General features: G+C 45.3%; 1 protein-coding gene across 17 annotated transcripts in view; it reads left to right on the top strand.

The window, feature by feature from the left end:
* Positions 1-5,524: 5,524 nt before the first annotated feature.
* Positions 5,525-20,527, top strand: part of DTNA (dystrobrevin alpha) — a 308,120-nt gene continuing 293,117 nt past the window's right edge. For 4 of the 17 annotated variants that reach the window (XM_073331258.1, XM_073331264.1, XM_073331257.1 and 1 more), the window contains exon 1: positions 5,561-5,884. In XM_073331258.1, coding sequence (XP_073187359.1) covers positions 5,637-5,884 — 248 coding nt within the window. In that variant the 5' untranslated portion in view covers positions 5,561-5,636. Of the gene's footprint in view, positions 5,885-20,527 lie in introns of all 17 variants that reach the window. The other 13 variants (XR_012157223.1, XM_073331259.1, XM_073331261.1 and 10 more) reach the window with 7 other exon arrangements.

Raw genomic sequence — 20,527 nt, 5'->3', positions numbered from 1 at the left:
GGATAGACCAGGAATGGAGTCTTAGAACTTTTAGTAAGTAATCTAGCTAGGTATGTGTTAGATTATGATTTCTTTAAATGGCTGAGAAAAGAATTGTGCTGAATAGAATAACTATTTCTGTGTATCTTTTTTGTAACTTAAGGTTTTGCCTAGAGGGGTTCTCTATGTTTTTGAATCTAATTACCCTGTAAGATATCTACCATCCTGATTTTACAGGGGGGATTTCTTTATTTCTGTTTACTTCTATTTTTATTAAAAGTCTTCTTGTAAGAAAACTGAATGCTTTTTCATTGTTCTCAGATCCAAGGGTTTGGGTCTGTGGTCACCTATGCAAATTGGTGAGGCTTTTTATCTAACATTTCCCAGGAAAGGGGTGTGTGTGCAAGTGTTGGGAGGATTGTTCATTGTTCTTAAGATCCAAAGGTCTGGGTCTGTAGTCACCTAGGCAAATTGGTGAGGCTTTTTACCAAACCTTGTCCAGGAAGTGGGGTGCAAGGTTTTGGGAAGTATTTTGGGGGGAAGGACGCGTCCAAACAGCTCTTCCCCAGTAACCAGTATTAGTTTGGTGGTGGTAGCGGCCAGTCCAAGGACAACGGGTGGAATATTTTGTACCTTGGGGAAATTTTGACCTAAGCTGGTAAAGAGAAGCTTAGGAGGTTTTTCATGCAGGTCCCCACATCTGTACCCTAGAGTTCAGAGTGGGGGAGGAACCTTGACAACTCCCCAGGCTGAGGCCTTGGTAAAGGCCTAGGGAGGTACCAGGGCTGAAGGGAAAGGCAGCTGGTCCAGCCCCCTTGCCAGTGATGAGTGGCCATTACAAACTGCATTTTTACCCCAGTGAAAGAGGGCTAGATGACAACTGGCAGTAGCCACAAAGGCAAGGTGGGCCTAGAGGGTTTGGGGTTCCTCTGGGAGGGAAGACCCAGAGTGTGGGGGTACTGCTGGGGCAGAACCCCAAGGTAAAGGGCACCGGGATCCAAGACAGACATGGGGCAGGCGAGACACTGGCCAGCAGAGGGTGCTCTGAGGTTGGAAAAGAGCTAGTGCCCAGATGACCAGCAGGAGGTGCTGTGCCGGTGAGCGTTGATCTGCTACACTTCTTCATTCAACGTGCAGTCAACCTGCAGAACTTGTTGCCAGGGGATGTTGTGAAGGTCAAAACTATAATAGTGTTCAAAAAAGAACTAGATAAATTCATGGAGGATAGGTCCTTCAATGGCTATTAGCAATGTGATATTTTCTGCCTTATTATCTATCCTTATGGCTTTTTTGACTGCCGCTGCATATTGAGGGGATGTTTTCAGAGCACTATCCACAATGACTCCAAGATCTTTCTTGAGTGGTAACTGCTCATTTAGACCCTATCATTTTATATGTATAGTTGGGATTGTATTTTCCAATGTGCATTACTTTGCATTTATCAACACTGAATTTCATCTGCCTTTTTGTTGCCCACTCACCCAGTTTTGAGAGATCCTTTTGTAGTTCTTCGCAGTCTGCCTGGAATTTAAATATCCTGAGTAGTTTTGTATCATCTGCAAATTTTGCCACCTCAGTGTTTACTCCTTTTTCCAGATCATTTATAAATAAGTTGAATAGGACTGGGCCCAGTACAATCTCCTGGCGGACACCACTATTTACCTCTCTACATTCTGAAAACTGACCATTTATTCCTACCCTTTGTTTCCTATCTTTTAACCAGTTACCAATCCATAAGAGGACCTTCCCTCTTATCCCATGACAGCTTACTTTGCTTAAGAGCCTTTGGTGAGGGACCTTGTCAAAGCCTTTCTGAAAATCTAAGTACACTATATCCACTGGATTCCCCTCGTCTACATGCTTGTTGACTCCCTCAAAGAATGCTAGCAGATTGGTGAGGCATGATTTCCCTTTACAAAAACCATGTTGACTCTTCTCCAACAAATTATGTTTATCTGTGCCTGACAATTTTGTTCTTGACTATAGTTTCAACCAGTTTGCTTGGTACTGAAGTCAGGCTTACCGGCCTGAAATTGCCGGGATCACCTCTGGAGCCCTTTTTAAAAAAATTAGTGTCACATTAGCTATCCTTTAATCATTTGGTACAGATGCTGATTTAAATGATAGGTTACAGACTACAGTTAGTAGTCTTGCAATTTCACGTTTGAGTTCCTTCAGAACTCTTGAGTGACTATCATCTGGTCCTGGTGACTTATTACTGTTTAGTTTATCAATTTGTTCCAAAACCACCTCTAATGACACCTCAATCTGGGACAGGTCCTCAGATTTGTCCCCTAAAAAGAATGGCTCAGGGAATCACGGCTGGGGATGTGAGGGAGAAGACCGATGCAAAGAATTTATTTAGTTTCTCCGCAATGGCCTTATCGTCCTTGAGTACTCCTTTAGCAGCTTGATCATCCAGTGGCCCCACTGGTTGTTTAGCAGGCTCCCTGCTTCGGATATCCCCCCTATGCCCCCTAGGTTCTGCCAAAGAAGAGCATAACACCAGGCTATCCTCTGTGGTATCTGCCATGCCTGTATCACATCCTTTTACCATTCTCACTATGCACCTTCTTTCATTGTGTCTCCTATTGCCTTGGACTCCTCTCTTGATTATGGACCCGATTCTCATTTACACAAAGGATTTATTCACAGGGTGTGGTTTTTGCAGATTAAGCTAACTGTTTCAAAACAATTGCATTCACACAGCTGGGTTTTACCCACTTCCCTCTGAATCAGTGCATACAAACAGCACTGACATATTTAGAAATAAGTGCTCAGCATTCTGGGCAAATATCCCATTGTGCTTTGTCCAACTGCTGGGATCTATGAATTGTGGGACACTAGAACGGTGTAAAAGGGCCATTAAATTGAGTGTAAAGGGTTCTAAAGGTAAATGAGAATCAGGCCCTCAATCGCTAATGCCTCCCCTCTCTCCTCTTTTACATGCTTTCCATAAAATTGCTCTTTTTAAGGTAGAGCATCATATAGACTATTCATATATTCACATATATAACACCCCAAAATACCTCACAACCCATATTTTGGCCTGCAGCATAATCACACTTCCCCTCAACCAGTTGTCAATGTGCTTGTCATTGTGTTGTCATTGTGCTTGTATTAATTAAGCCCCCAATCCTACAACAAGGTACACTTAGCACAGACCCTTCTGCCTACAAAGAATCCCCCTGAAGTTGTGTGAGGAGTAATGACTGGCAGCATCAGTCTCTCAAGTGTTCTTTGTTCTGACATAAGCAGTGGAGCTAAAGAATTACACACAATGTCAGTTAACAATTTTCATGTGTAGCCCAAAGCAGATGGGAAAATCTGCAAAAGCAGAACAGAAACATCACTTTCAAATATTATTGTTTGAAACACTGCATGTATTAGATCTGTCATAAAGATAGCTGCTTCTAATTTTCAGGTAATGTGTGATAGAGGAAGGAGATGAGCACTTTAGAACCCGATCCTGCCAAGTGCTGAGCCTTGAGCACCTTGCAGTATTAAACCCCCACACTGAATGGGTTCCGAACAGTTGGACAAGCCATGTTTGGGGAGCATGGGAATCACATTACTTTGATACTAGGGCCAACATTTTCAAACCTGAATGCCTAATGTTAATTCTCCTAAAATCATATTTAGGCTTCTAAGTGTAAGTGTCATGATTTTCAGAAGTGCTGCAGTCAATAGAAGCTGTGACTGGTTCATCAACATCGGGCTACTTATAGTGTGAGGCTGCAATCCTACACTTATACACATGCTCACCTTTCCTCATATGAGCAGTCCCATTGACTTAAAGGGAACTGCTCATATGAATAAAGCTAAGCACACACGACTCCCTACAGGAGCAGGGTCTAAATCTGTATGTAGGTTCATGCGTTTAAAGTTGGGAAATAGGACAATGTGGTTCTATACATACTGTAATTCAATGTACTAAGGCTTAAATCTGCTCTTCCCACTGTAGCTCAAATAAGAGGGCTATATGAGGACTGAGTGTGGAGGTGAAAAATGTGATTCAAAATACATTAGCACTTAGGAAAGAAAATACATTAAATCTTCAAGGTTCTAGTACTATAAGTGGCTTCCCTCTCACAGGAAAAATTCTGTTCAGGAAGGGTTGTAATATTTTTTGTTAACTAATGTCATGAAAATAGCTTATCTGTCAATTTAAACAGACACAGATATTACACATCACCAGAACAGGTTTATAAATTTTTGCAAAATAATGAGGTGGAATTGACAAAGTACTTCATTAGCAAAACAATTACTAACATTTATACAAGGTGGCACATTTTCTGACATTAGTAGAACCATTACTAATTAGGGAGACCACATGCAAATTAGCAAACAAATATTAAAACAGCCAAACATTTGAATTAGATTAATAGATTCATAGATATTTAGGTCAGAAGGGACCATTATGATCATCTAGTCTGACCTCCTGCACAATGCAGGCCACAGAATTTCATCCACCACTCCTAAAAAAGACCTCACACCTATATCTGTGCTATTGAAGTCCTCAGATTGTAGTTTGAAGACCTCAAGGAGAAGAGAATCCTCCAGCAAGTGACCCGTGCCCCATGCTACAGAGGAAGGCGAAAAACCTCCAGGGCCTTCCAATCTGCCCTGGAGGAAAATTCCTTCCCGACCCCAAATATGACAATCAGCTAAACCCTGAGCATATGGGCAAGATTCATCAGCCAGATACTACAGAAAATTCTTTAATACGTGACCAGGAAGTCACTAAAAAGTGAACCTCTTTCTTCTATAGCTTTACTGATTCCCTTGTACAATGCAGGTTCTAAGGCCCTTGGAACAAAACCCGCCCCTCCTGGGAGGTAATGTTCAAGGGGAAACAGGGTGACGTCACTGCCCAGCTAACAATGGATCAGAAGAGGGGACGAACTGGGGTTCCAGCACAAGGGACATTTCCTACGTGATGCGCTGTGACTTTGTATGTCACTCCGCATTTGGGTTCGGATACTGACAATCCAACCCCCCCACCCCCAGTATGTGCAGCCCCCTCCTGATCTGCTGCTCCTCCATCAAGCGCCCCACGCTCGGGCTCTGCCTCTCTACCCGCGCACCCCCCCCAAGCTGCGCCCCCCTCACCACCACCCCCAAGCTGCGCCCCCCTCACCACCCCCCCCAAGCTGCGCCCCCCTCACCACCCCCCCCGACATCCCCAGCTGATCGGCCCCGAGCTGCGATCCTGCCAATGCGCCCCACTGACCCGCTCCTCCCCCGATCTGCTCCTGCGCCCCCCGCGGCTCCTAAATCCCCCGCACCTGAGCGCCCATCCCCCGACCGCTTGGCCCCCGATTTGCTCCCCCCACCCCCAGATCTGCTGCGCTCCCTGCCCCCAGTCCCACCTGCTCCCCCATCCCCCAACACGTCCTCCCGCCGGCCCCTTGCTCCGCTCCGCTCCCCGCGCGGCTCCGGCAGGGCCACGGTGCGTTCGGGGAAGGGCGGCGAGACTCCTCCAGGCGCAGGGCCGGGGCCGGGCAGCGGCTTCCCCGTGGCTTCCCGGGCCCACTAGGCATGTGCAGAGGCTGCGCACACGCCCATGATGAGGGCGAGCGCGGGGGCCGGAGCATGGGCAGACGCGCGATGGGCACCGTCTGAGGCAGGGCAGCTTCGGCCCTGACACCTGCCGCATGTGCCAGGAGCTGCAGCCGCATCAGCCGCCTGCGCGCGGTGCCGCCTCTCGGCTCGCAGCGGGAAGCGGCGGCAGCAGCTCCCTCTCTCTGCCTCTCTCCTGCTTTGCACTCTATTTCAGTGGGTGCATGGTGACCTTACAGAGTGTGCATTACCTCACAGGTAAATATCAGCTGATCCGCTGTGACAGCAGCAGCAGCAGCAGCAGGAGCAGGAGCAAGCATCAGCCCACAGAGCCTTTCTGGAGGTAGCAATTCATTCATTCCTTCACTCATCTTGTCCCTCACCTCTCCTTTCCCTCCCCCCCTTTTCCCAGGCAAAAGCCAAAAGGCTCGCAGAGGATTCTGAAGCCTCCATTAAGGATGGTTCCCACCACTGCAAAGAGCCTGAGGAGTATTTAATATTGGAGGGAGGGAGGGAGGGATGAAAATTTCTGAGCCAGAGGCGGCTGCTAGTGTTGCAATGCACTGCGGTGTCAGTGGAAATGGCTAAGGGGAAGGATGTGCTGGCAGGGAGAGGGTTATTCAGCCTGTTGCCCACTTAGATATAAATATATTTTGGGTGACTCATATTTGCATTGGTACGTTGTTATGCATTCATTTTTCCAATGTATGAAATACCCAAGCTGGAGTTGCCCTGCTACACAGAGAGAGGGATGCTGATACTGAATTCTTGAGGTGGTAAGAAGGGGGAAATGGGGGTGATAACTTGGTGTCTGCTATTAAGTAGGTCCCGGTGGGAGAGCTCCCTTTTTGATAAGGTCTGATGGTTATTGGCATCATGCATTCCATTACCAAACATTACCAATATATACATTCATGTGCAGAGAGGGAGAGTGTGTATGTGGGGAGACGGGGGGAGCACAGGGAATTTTTCATAGGCCTGCGACATATGTTATTTGACTTTTACTGTACTTCAGCTTTTCTGTGGGGTTGGGTTTTTTTCAATGGTGAAGGTGCACGTTGCCGGTCACTGGGCTTTAAACGTACTTGCCGTTCCATTGATGATTCTGGCAGTTGTAAGATGTTTGTGTATGTGTGTACATACAGGCCGATTGGAAGAGGGACAGATGAATCTAGCTCTGATTAATAAAATTCTAGCATCTTTAAACACCAGCTCTGTAAGTTTTTTCTAGAAATTTAACTTAGTGGAGTCTATAATTTTTACCAAATGTATCAGGGAGCACTTTCACGGGTGTGCTATGAAGTATTATCATCAAGTAACTGAAAACTGGCTAAATAAATGATTGAAATATACTTGATAATGCATTATCTTTGTATTTGTAATTGTCTGTCCACTTACTTGCTAATTCACAAACTTTAATAATTTGCAATGAATATCCTAGTCACTGCAGAATAGTTAGATCATACTATACTGTAATAGCCTTTACCCATAGAATAATTATTACTTAAAAATTAAATTAAGCTTTTAGAGGTACTGTGGTCAGATGAACCTCATAAATGTGCATAGGAATTCATTTCTTAGTATATGCAATGTTTCAGATGGTGTTTAAACACTAGTGTGAATAAATGTCACTTGATAAATCCTGATATTTATCAGTGACCTAGAAGGTTTTGAAATGAGAGGTTCATGAAATAGAATGTGTTGAAACAACATCATAAGCTTATTATTTCTAGACTTTCAGTCCTGTCTCAAGCTCAAAGTTGTGTAAGTTACTGTTCTCTTTTGAACACTTTGCTGCCATTTTTCCCTATTATTCCAGCATTGGGGATGGTTATATAATATTTTTTTAAAAAAAGGAAAACGTTTTCAGCTTTAACTCCATCATTGCTGTAGAATCCAACAGTATTTTTCTAAGCTTTCAGTTGAATGTTAGCATATATTGCATATGTATCACCAACACCATGGGACAAACACATTATGGGGATCTGTCACACTTTTGACACCCGGTACACTATTCACTAATGAAGTGATAAAAAGTGTAAAAAATTAGTGCTGTGTCCTTTTTTTTAAAAAAAGGTAACCTGTTGACAAAAGATGTGTTAGTGTGTGTTCAAATTCAGTTCCATAACTTATGACTTTGTACCACCTCTTCAATGATAACCACTGCCAACTCTTAGAGCTTGATCCTGCTCCCACTAAAGTCAATGGCAAATTTCCCATATTTACCCAATATCAGCACTGAATGTATTGGTAGTGTTTATTGTTTTACCACAAGAACAGAATTTATGGTCAAGTTATGATTATGATTGCAATAAAATATGAAAATGAATTCCTCATGTTTATAAACAGCAGTGCATAAAGTGCAAAATTCTGTACTGTCCCATTAGAGAGAGATTTAGTTATAACCAAAATAAGTAGCTACACTCATGCAAGAGTAGGAGTAAATACAAAATTACCCCTCACCCACTGCCTGAGCACATAAATTATGAATGTGACACTGTGTATGTGGCCCCCCAATTGTGTCTCATTGTAATCTGCTCCATGTACAGTTTTTGTGTGTTATAATGTATACCAACAATAGTTTACATCAATGTTATGCATACGCAAACATTCCTGATTCTGCTCTCACTTATAACAGTATCAGGCCCTGATCCTGGAAGGAGATGTGCTGGTGACACCCACAAGGAATCCTCTTGATTTCACAACCTAAAAACTGCTGAAAAACAAGAGAGTGGTTTTGGGAATCTGTTAGAGGGAAATTTATTAAATCTTTTAGAAGAAAAACAAGGGGACTTTTTTGTTTTTGAGACCTTTGTTCTTCTCAGCTAGTTTCCTCTGAATTTTATTTGTGCATTGTAAAAGGCTGTACAGCTCATTTTCCCCTCACACCATTTTTACACAAGTATAAAATTCTGCTGACTTCAGTATGTAAAGGTCAGCACCTGCACATCTGTTTCCAGGATCAGAGCCTTAATCAGCTATAAGTGTAATGAAGTCAGTGGAAATACACCGATGTAAAATTGGTATGACCAGAGAATCAGCTCCATAATCTTTTACTCTTGTACAGTTGAAAGTCAGAAGGAATTAGCAGTGAAGAACAAAGGCCACAAACAAACACACCATGTCCTTCTTTAAAAAGTTTAATAAATTGCCATCTAACAGCTGTCCAGAAAGTTCCTCTCTTTTATTTTCAGCAGTTTTCTGAACTACAGTCTTGGAGTTAACATTGTTCTGGAACAACTTTTTGTTTAAACTGATTAAGCTCCATGCCCTTAATTTTGTGGTGTTAAGCATAACTTGCAAACTCATTATTAACAGTTGGCAAAGACTGTTTTTCTTTAAAAAGGCTGCCTAAGTATACTGCCAAGTGTATCATGGTAAATCCTAATGACTATGTTTTAAACTATTGTTTTTTACATTAATTATATAAGTCCCCACCCACTCAGCACAGTTACAAAATGTAAGTATTGTGGACTGTTACAGACTGATTAATTGTGCTATGAGATTTAACTATTCATTAACGTGGGCTACACAGTTCATGACTAGCTGTGTGGGGTACTCCGTGAGTGTTTCTACCAGCTATGTTGTAGGGGGGAGAGAATCTTGGGTTTGAGTCACACAGGTATAAAACTGGTGTACTAGAGTCATGAGTCAGGCCCTTTACGTTTAAGTTTCATACTACTGGTATGTATGTACTGTGTGTATGACATTCATTATGAATCCAGGCAAGAAACTAACATAAATGCAGTTGAAAAAGTTACTGAACACTCAGCCTTAATGATGAGCCCTCATATGGCATTTCTTTATGGGCTTGATCCTGCTTCCATTGAAATCAGTGGTGCAAGATTAGGCCTTATGTCATGATATATTAGTATGTCAAATATTATACAATACAATAAAAACTCCAGTTTCTTATACAGTCTGATGTGCCTAGCACTTATATTGCACTGGCTGACATGTAGATATCAAAAAGAAAAGGAGTACTTGTGGCACCTTAGAGAAAAGTACTCCTTTTCTTTTTGTGAATACAGACTAACACGGCTGCTACTCTGAAACATGTAGATATCAGTGTGCTTGACAAAGCTGGGTCAGTCTCTTTATCACCATTTTAAAAATAAGGACACAGATTACAGAAAGGTTAAATGAACTGTCCAAGGTTGCATGCAAGTCAGCGGCAAAAGTAAGACTAGAACATAGGTATACTGACTCCAAACTCTACCCATCTATCAGCCATACTATAATATTCAGCTGAGTTTGTCACTGAATAGTACTTTCTAAAATAAGCCTTGATCCTGGAATTTCTCTGCGGGTGGACTGCTTCACCTGCTTGGAGCCCTATTGATTCCAGTGTAAATTGCCGCTGGGACATTAGTTAGGTTGTACTCATCATTAATAAAATCACATTTAAACATGAAACCTTAGCTCACTTTTAAAACATCTTAGATACCGGGGTAAAACTCCTGGCTCCTTTAAGTCAATGGCAAAGCTCCCATTGACTTCAATGAAGCTAGGATTTCTTCCCAGTGAATGTCTGCACGGCTGATGCCAGACACTTGTGTGCCCTAAGTAATGTAACATGAGAGAACAACATTGCCCTACAGTTTCACTTTTCTGTCACCCTTTCTCATACCTTTATTGCCTTGTTTCTTTGAGGTCTGTGCCTCACTGCTCTTGCTAATAGTGCTTAGCACATTGCTAACTTTAACTAATTAGTAGTGTCAGCATCCCTAAGAAGTAAGTAGTATTAATTTCATCATTTAACAGCTGGGGAAATTGAAGTAACTTGGTCCAGGCCACAAAGGAATTAGAATGCAGGAATTCCTTGCTCCAAAATCCCAGACCTCTGCTTAGACCATTAGACCAGGCTGCCTCTCACAATATTGAGTGGTCTCTCCTTGTGGCCTGAAGCCACATTAATTGCTCTGCAGAGGCAAGCAACTGGCTGGCAACTGTGACAGAGCTTTATTCCTGGGGGAATTCTGCATCACTGCACAGGCACATAATTAATGAGCTCCGCATATTTTACATTTTTTGCACGTAGAAAAGCTTCTGCTGAAAAGTTGCTGCAGTTTTGCCTTTTTACACCAGAGGGTGCTGTGGGGATAGAACACAGCAGCCACTCCCAGCCAGCAAAGGAAGAGAAAGAGTCTGCCTTCTTCACAGTGCCTGTCAGGCTAGATCAGGAGACAGAGAGCGTGGGGTGCTGCGGGGTCAGACAGGGGCTCATAAGGACTAGTGTGGGAGGACAGACTGGGGCAGGGGCTGAATGGGAGTGGAGGTGCAGGACTACAGGCGGGAGGGAGGTGCAGTGCCACATGGTGATGGGGAGGGGGTACAGGGCCACATAGGGACAGGGGTAGCTGAGTGGGGGCACAGAGACACATGGGGATGCGGGGAGTGGGTGTCTGAGTGGAGGTGGAGGGACACATGTGCCTGACTGAATGGGAGAGGCTAAGGGTCAGCCAGAGTCTGCATGGGGGAAGCTTCCTAACAGTTCCTCCCTGCCCCTGCCCAAAAAAACTATTCCATACTTTTCCCACCCATACCCAGAAACCCTCCAAGTTCACACCCAAGCTCCTTCCCAGCAATTATTTCCCTCTCCCTCAGCTCCTCTGATACCGCTGACTCCCCCCAGCCTTTGCACTGCTTCTGGGGAGTATGGGAAATATGGTTCTGTATTGTAGTTTAAATGAATTATTATCTCAGAGTTCTGTATTAATATGCCTAGTAAGGAATCTATTTGTCAAAAAACATTTTCTGAATCTTTTTTGTTGTCTGTATTGTTACAGACATACTTGCTGACAGGTATTTTGAAATAAATGACCAAAAATAATTGAAACTGGTGTGATTATATTGTGTTATTTTAACAAATAAAATATGCAGAAATTTGTAGAATTTTAAAATATTGTGTGCAGAATTTTTAATTTTTTGTTGCAGAATTTTTAATTTTTTGGAGCAGAATTCCCCCAGGAGTAAGTGCTTGCTGCAGTTCAGAGAGGCCAGTTAGAGCATAGCATATAGATTTTAGTTGATCTAGGGTCCTCCAAGAATGTAGGGAACCACGGCTGAGTGTCTTTCATGGGCCACAAAGGCCAACGCTGGAAGCTGTGTATGTGACCATGAGCAGTATGAACCTGAGTTTTCAGGAAAAATCAGTGACAGACTTTCACAGAGTAAGCAGTTTACATGAGGCTACATCTTCAAGGCTAAGAGGCGTAGACTGAAATTCTGGGTCTACTTTTGCCATTGACTTCCATGGAGCCATGAGTTCACTCATTTTGTAAATAATGAAATTGGAGACTGGCCTTAAGATTTTTTACAGTTCCAAAACTGGACCCAGGAGAGGAGACGGACCCAGGCCCCAATGGTTGACTCTGGTAAGTGACTTTGATCTGTCTAGGTGATGTTAAGAAATGACAGCTTTGTTCCTCTCTCCAGGGGAAACTGATATTAGTTCTAAATTAAAGTAAATAACACCCAAGTACTACAGTAACGATAGCCTCAGCAATATGTAAAACAGTGACAGGGAAGATTTCACACTAAGCTGTATTCAAAAACAAAACAAGACATCTACAGTACAGTTATCTTGAATTAGAAATGTATTCTGAACTTGCTATGGCACTTATCTTCAACAGATAACAGAGCATGTGAGTTCCTTGATTTAGAATAATTTGGGAGTGGCTGTTTGAAATAAATTTTACTGATACAAATACCACAACAATGCAATTTTGTAAGAATCTGTGGAAATAGAACCTACAACTGTAGAGCCTGGGGCAGCTGATATTGCCACTTGGAGACTATGTAGGTTAATTAGGCACTGCAGGAAGTACCACCCAAAGGATCCAGAGTGACAGCACCCTGTAGCCCATGCTCTCTATTTAGCCCTGGAGGGTGGCCCAGGATGTTGTCTGGGTAATCACATAGATTTTTGGCTTGTTCTGACTCTAGACCTCACCTTGCTTTCTGATCTCCAGTCTCCAACCTCAGCCTGACTCTTGCCATCTGAGTCTAGCCTAGTAGCTACCTCTGATCTCTGGTTGTGAGCCCAGCCTGACACTGACTCTTGTCTCCTGATTCCAGCCTGGCAGTTACCTCTGGTTTATGATCCTGGCCTGGCTCTGACCCTGACTCTTGCCTATTGATCCCAGCCCTAGTGATTACTTTGATCCCTGCTCACTGACTACTGCCTTGTGGCCATCCTTGACCTGTGGACACCAGCCCAGTTATGACTGCTGGGCCAGATAGCCTAGGCCCCAGTCCCTTACAGATTATAATTGAAAATGTAAGGAAAAACAATTGTTTGGGGCAATGAGAATTAACCGGGAGAGTCTAATGTAAGGTAGCTCTCTCCTTATTTCACACAACTGATTCCCCTCTGCAAGCAAGTTGGGGAACCTAAATTACAACAAGAATTACCAGTCATAAGTCTAACTGGTTTGGGTTGTGGTTTTTTTTAAACAACCCCAAAACTTCTGTTTTAATTCATAGTAAAACATTACTGATCTGTAAATTTTAAAATATATTGTGTAAAATATCCAACTGATTTCTGAATCTCACAATTATCAACCCAATTCTTTTTATGCATGTTTTGTAAATCAGCTTCCTTTTGAATTTGAATCCATTTCTGGGAGCTCTCGGAGAAGAGGAGAGCTGTCTTTTGAAAGCATCCTAAACCTGTAGAACTTCAGGACTAGACTGGTTTAGAAAATGTACAGTAAGGAAACGTCTGATTACAGCATGGTAATTACAGCATATGAACAGTATTGATTTTTAATTGATAAAATATACATATTGTAGTCTCTGGATGCATGTATATTGTAGAATTGCATACATTAAAAAAGTTAACCCAATATTGGCTGAAGAGAACTCAACAATCTTCCTAAGAGAGGAAATGAAAAGTTTTGTTAAACATCCCACTCAGGAAAAAACCCACATTAGGGTATGTCTGCACAGCAGTTGCATAGTGTAATTTCCACCCTGAGTAGATGTACTTTTGCTAGCTCTGCTTGAGCTAGCGCACTAAGATTTGCTGTGTAGCTGCACCTGTGCCCAGGGGTTGGATGGGATTGTACTCAGGTGGCTAATCTCTCTGTTGTACTAATCAAGATGGAATATATGTGGGCCAAAGGTGTTAAAATAACTCAGTCATTGTCCAGCTTAAACACTGTTAACCAAGGACTGGGGTTTGATATACAGAGACCTTAGTGTGTTTAATACCATGACAAACACACTGTAACACTTGGACCAAAGGTTAGAAAGTTATTGACTGAAATACACAAAAGGAAAAGAATCAAAATGAGGTAAAGATCATTAGAACTGAAACTGTTTCTGCAAAACAAACAATCAAAACTGATTAAAGTCCTTTCTGGGGACAGTGAATGTTGGTTAAAGTCTCTTATTCAGTCAAACAGTCCTTCTTGGTGGGGAAGAAAGGGTTAGTTTCTGAATTGCAAATGACAGTCATTTTCCTGCCTTAGACAAAACAGACAGACACAGAAGGGAGAGAAGAGAGAGGATAATAAAGATGAGTAAAATACGGCTTTTACTGCTGATCTCAGTATACGGCGCGGCTGGTCAGTCACGGATGGATGCTTTGGGCTGGCAGGTCAGCCACAACAGCTGTTGCTCTGGACACTGACTCACCTCCCCATCAGAAATGTATCAACTGGTTGGCTAGTCAGGTCCCTCTCCTTCACTGGTCCTTCTCAGTCTAGGCAGAGCTGGATGGACTGCCTTATCTGAACCGTACAGTTGATTTAATGATCCAGTGAAAAGCTGAACAGGGTGGGGGGAGGAGGGACAGAAAGAAGCACACAAAGGAGGGGAACACAGAGCAGGATCTCTTGTGTATCAGGTTGGGTTCCTCACTGGTGCAGCGATGATGGTCAAATGTCGCCGGTGGAGTATCAAGGTCTGGTGTCATGACAACAATCCTTCTGCTGCAGTGATGGTAAAAGGTCTCCTTGTTCTCCCCCATGGTCTCTTTTTAAAGACACCGAAGGGAGTGATGAGCGAAATAGCCATCCTCTCATTATTTTGACCACAAAGTAGGCCTAATTTCCAGAGTTGGTTCCTTGATTTTTGGTTTTCTGCTCTTTTGTTTACCAGTCATAATCTTAACATAGTCTTTGAGTGGGATCAGTAAACCCTCTTTATTCAGTCTTTGTCTCCTCACATCTTTTTTTAAACAGTTTTATACAAGTGATCATTGTGAAAATTCATGAATCTTTATCTGCTTTTCACCAGTTGAGTTTACAATTAGAGTAAAGTTGTAGGCCCACTGATCACAACATCTCCTGCTGCGCAGGTAGACATAGCTACACTGCTAATTTTAGTACGCTAGCAGAGCTAGCCCATGTATGTCTACCCAAGAGATGGGAATTACACCTCCCAGCTGTGTATAGCTATACCTCTTCCAGTTTGTTGCCAAAAGCAATCTAAGGGTATGTCTACACTGGCAGAGTTACAGCGCCGGTAGTTACAGCATCACTCAGAGAGCACTGAAGGGAAACTGCTCTTGTGTGTTCACACTGTCAGCTGCCTGCGCAATAGTGCGTTCACATTTGCGGCACTTACAGTGATATTTGGAGTGGTGCAGCTATCCCACACTCTTACTCTTCTGCCGCCAAGAGTTGTGGGAAGGCAGAGGGGGTCGCGGGGCATCCTGGGTTCTGTCCCAATGCCCCGTGATGCATTGCTCTGCAACCCAGCAATCCCTGTGCTTCCGTCCACATTTGGCACCATATTTCAATGTTTTGTGGATCCCAAACTGCTGACCAATATGCTGCTTGCTCTGACTAACACGTCACGAGTGGTAGTGGAGTTATTCCTTAAACTACAAAGGCAAGAGGAGCGTGACATTGATCTTGCCACGTGTACTAGCTACGACACGAGATTGCTTGTGGCATTCGTGGAAGTGCTGACCACAGTGGAACGCCACTTTTGGGCTTGGGAAACAAGCACTGAATGGTGGGATCACATCATTATGCACATCTGGGATGACAAGCAGTGGCTGCAGAACTTTTGGATGAGGAAAGCCACATTCATGGGACTGTGTGATGAGCTTGCCCCAGCCCTGCGGCGGAAGGACACAAGAGTAAGAGCTGCCCTGCCATTGGAGAAGTGCATGGCAATTGCACTGTGGAAACTGGCTACTCCAGACTGCTACCGATCGGTCACTAATAGTTTGGAGTGGGAAAGTCAACCATTGAACTCGTGTTGATGGAAGCGTGGAGGGCCATTAATCGCATCCTGCTTCGAAAGACCATGACTCTGGGCAACGTGTATGACATTGTGGATGGCTTTGCACAAATGGGCTTCCCTAACTGCAAAGGGGTGATAAATGGCACAGATACACCAATTCTGGCACCAGACCACCTAGCCACCGAGTACATTAATCGCAAGGGTTATTTCTCAGTGGTTCTCCAGGCGCTTGTGGATCACTGTCGGCGTTTCATGGACATTAACGCAGGCCGTTCCAGAAAGATGCATGACGCATGTATCTTTCGGAACACTGGACTGTTCAGGAAGCTGCAAGCTGGGATTTTCTTCCTGGACCAGAAGATCACCGTAGGGGAAGTCAAAATGCCCTTTGTGATCCTGGGAGACCCCAACTACCCCTTAATGCTGTGGCTTATGAAGCCTTACATGGGACACCTTGACAGCAGCAAGGAGCAGTTCAACAACAGGACAAGCAAGTGCAGAATGACTGTTGAGTGTGCTTTTGGCCGTTTAAAGACCCGTTGGCGCTGCCTATATGGGAAGCTGGACCTGGCTGATAACAATATTCCTATGCTTATAGCCACATGCTGCACACTACATAATATTTGTGAAGGCAAGGGTGAAAGCTTCACTCAGGGATGGACTGCTGAGGCTCAGCACCTGGAGGCTGAATTTGAACAGCCAGAGACCAGGGCTATCAGAGGGGTGCAGCGCAGAGCCATAAGGATCAGGGATGCCTTGAGGCAGCAATTTGAAGCTGAAAGCCACTAATATTTGTTGCTATGCTCAGGAGTGCAGTGCTTGTAATGCTAGGAGGTGATTGTGATTGGTGCAGATGATGCAATATGAAGGTTTAGGATAATTGTCTGTTGCTTTGCGGGACTCCGTTTGCTTTCCATTAATAGAATAAAGATTGCTTTCAAACCAACACAATTCTTTTATTAAAAAACAACAACTGGAGGAGAGAGACAAACAAAAAAACACATCAGCACTGCGGGAGATGGGGGAAGGGCAGGTCCCAAGAGGACGTGGGGTCCCGGGACAGTTAAAGATTTGTGTACGTCCAGGGATCATACCCAACCTTCTCCTTTTGAGTACAGTGCAGTGAGTACTGTTCTTCAACGGGGCTAAACTGCAGAGGGACGAGTGTTGAGTGCAGTGGGTACTGGGAGTCTGCAGTGCTGGACTGTGACAGGGCAGGAATGGAATGCAGCGGGTACAGACTGGAGCCAGGAGGTTGATAAGAGTGTGTTCGTGGTGTCTAGGGGGACATGGGAAAGAGTTTTGTGACAGCGGCTGCAGGGGAGGGCTGGCGGGAAGCTGCTCAGTTTGCAGTGCTAGTATCTCCTGGAGCATTTCCGCTTGGCGCTCTATAATGTTTAAGAGCCACTCCGTAGCTTCATTCTGGCACGCTGCGTTCTCCTTTCGGTCCCTCTTCTCGCTGTCCTGCAAATCCTTCAGTTCCTGTTTTTCGGCCACAAAGAGCATCATAACCTCACGCAGAAAGTCCTCCTTAGTTCTTTGTGGCCGCTTTCTAATTCTGTGCAGCCATTCAGCCAGTGATATGAAAGAGGGAGGATGGGCCCACATGGTCATCGCTGTGAAGCCAAAATGCAACATTTTACAGAAGCAGTATTGTTTGAAACTCACAGAACACTGATTCAGTTATTTAAAACGGTGGTTTTCAAACTGCAGGTCGGGTCACAGAATGTAAGGCACGGGTTGCGGCGGCTCTGGTCAGCGCCGCCAACCAGGCCATTAAAAGTCCCGTCAGTGGTGCTGCCCAGCTAAGGCAGACTAGTTCCTACCTGTTGTGACACTGTGCTGTGCCCCAGAAGTGGCCAGCAGCAGGTCTAGCTCCTAGGTGGGGGGTCACGGGGCTCCACGCACTGCCCCCATGCTGAGCACTAGCTCCGCACTCCCATTGGCCGGTTCCTGGCCAATGGGAGCTGGGGGGTGGTGGTGTCTGTGAGCAAAAGCCATGAAGAGCGCTTATGCGCCTCTGCCTAGGAACCAGACCTGCTGCTGTCCGCTTCCAGGGCGCAGCACAGTCCACGGTGCCAGGACAGGCAGGAAGTCTGCCTTAGCATCCCTGCTGTGCTGCTGACTGGAAGCCACCTGAGATAAGTCCATGCACCAATCCCACACTCCAATTGCCTGCCCCAGCCCTGAGCCCCCCCAAACCTGAAGCCCCTTCCTGTACCCCAAACCTCTCGTCCCCAGCCCCACCACAGAGCCTGCACCCCCAGCCCAGAGCCCTGACGCCCTCTCATACCCTAACCCCCTGCCCTAGCCCTGAGCTCCCGCAAACCCAGAGCCCCCTCTTGCACCCCAAACTCCTCATCTCTGGCCCACTTCAGAGCCTGCACCCCCACCGCAGAGCCCTGACCCCCTCTCATACTCCCCCAGACCAGAGCCCTCTCCCACACCCTGAACCCCTCATTTCTGGCCCCACCCCACAGCCCTCACCTCCACACCCCAACCCTCTGCCCTAGCCCTGAGCCCCTCCCAAACCCCTCATCCCCAGCTCTACTGGGTCGCGGGCATCAACAATTTTCTTCAACTGGGTAGCCAGAAAAAAAAGTTTGAAAACCACTTATTTAAAACATAGCCACTGTTCACATACCTGTCACTAATTGGCTGACCCCAGGCAAGCACACATGAGCCACAAGACTCCCAAAATGGTGAATAGCTGCAGGGGCAGGGTAAATCAGTGTTCCCGGACCATAATGTACACTGGGCATGTGGGAGGGTCTTCTCCAGGACTGCGGCTTCTGCCCTGGCCCTTATGCAACTCTCCTGTGTGCAGCAACAGCCCCCCCCCACCCCAACCCCACCCCGTGATGGCACAGTGGCACGGGAAAGTTACCATTAATGGGGCAAGAAACAAAGCAGCTCTGCCAAAGAACCTGCAGCAGTGGATTGAACTCAAGTTGCAGTGGGGAAGGTTTAGATTGGATATTAGGAAAAACTTTTTCACTAAGAGGGTGGTGAAACACTGGAATGCGTTACCTAGGGAGGTGGTAGAATCTCCTTCCTTAGAGGTTTTTAAGGTCAGGCTTGACAAAGCCCTGGCTGGGATGATTTAACTGGGAATTGGTCCTGCTTTGAGCAGGGGGTTGGACTAGATGACCTTCTGGGGTCCCTTCCAACCCTGATATTCTATGATTCTATGATTGCCCAGTATCTCCAGGAAAGTTTCCTGGAGATCTCTGAGGCAGATTCCTGTGAAGTGAGGGAGTCAATCAACAGCCTGTTCCACCACTCAGACTAGGCATGTGGTGGTAGGCACATCATACAGACACAAGCCTACTTTCTGCAACCCTCCTGCCCCCAACAACTCGCTTCAGTGATTACCAAAATCAAAGCTGCTTACCAGGGGCCTCCTCTCCTGTTTGCACTTCGCCGGGCTCCGACAGCTGTGATTGGCTAGGCTCCTCCGGAGCAGAGAAGAGCTCCTGGCTGCTTGCATCTCTGACCTCTGAGTCATCCTCTGCATCTGGGTCCCCCTCTCCCTCCACATCCTCGTCCAAGATTTCTCCTCCTGGTTCAGTCAATTCTGGACTGGCACGTGAGCCACCAAAGTATCCACAGTGGGCTTCTTAGTGGAGGTGGGGTTGTCACCAAGTATCACATCCAGCTCTTTGTAGAACCAGCAGCCCATGGGTGCAGCACCAGAGCAGCGGTTTGCCTCCCGTGCCTTGTGGTAGGCATTCCCCAGCTCCTTCACTTTGACCCTGCTCTGCAATGTGTCCCAGTCATTGCCCCTTTCTGTCATGCATCATGAAATCTGTCCATAGGTATCATAATTTCTACAGCTGGAGCGCAGCTGGGACTGAACAGCCTGCTCTCCCCAAATGCTGATGAGGTCCAGCAGCTCAGCATTGCTCTGAGCTGGGGATCAGCTGCTGCGTGGAGGAGGTATGGCCACCTGGAAAGATGCCCTCAGACCATTGCACACATCACCGAGCAAACAGGAAGGGGACTTTCAAAATTCCAAAGGAATTGACGGGGTGGGGATGACGGTTGGTCTCCTGAGGGCAGGGCAGTAGAGTTCAAACCGATGGCCAGAGAGGCAAGAATAGGCATTGTGGGACACCTCCCGGAGGCCAATCGCAGCGCTGTGATCGACCAGGGTATCTACTCTAGCACCGCAGCGCTGTACTCCCGGCGCAGAAAGCTGTAGGCCTCTTGTCGGGGTGGTTTTTTTTTACGGCGCTGCATCTGCGCAGTTTCTGCGCACTACGTGGCATGGCAGTGTGTGCACCTCGGGACTTAAAGCGTAGAAAGCTGCTTTACTGCGCAGAAACTTGCCAGTGTAGCCAGGGCGTAAGTACGAAAATTATTTTTAAAGATCATCTTGTGGTGTATGCTGGTGGTGATGGGGGAGTTAAGAGAGTTCCACAGAAGTAAAGTAGGAAGTTTAGGTTAGAATTTTCTCGGGTAGTATCCTAGAGTTCTCCCCTCACAATGTTTAAAAACAAATTTGATCTAAAAAACACACTGATTTTTCTGTTCTCTTGGTTCTGACAAATTCTGGCTTGGTTTTGTTGTCTAAAATGGTAACAGCAATTAAAATGTGATGTGAAAGCAGCTTCTAGAAACTTTTGTGATGTAAGAGTCATAATATGAAATACTCCTGACAGGATGAGAATTAAGTGAAGAAAGGAAATCCCTCTGCATTACACAGGGATTTTCAGATTTCTCAGGAATTGCTTCCCCATTACGAAACCCCATAACTGTGGAGTCCAGCTTTTGGTTTTAA

This window comes from Lepidochelys kempii, chromosome 2, assembly GCF_965140265.1.
Source record: "Lepidochelys kempii isolate rLepKem1 chromosome 2, rLepKem1.hap2, whole genome shotgun sequence".
Classification (NCBI taxonomy): Eukaryota; Metazoa; Chordata; order Testudines; family Cheloniidae; genus Lepidochelys; species Lepidochelys kempii.
This window is presented reverse-complemented; position numbering and strand designations above follow the sequence as displayed.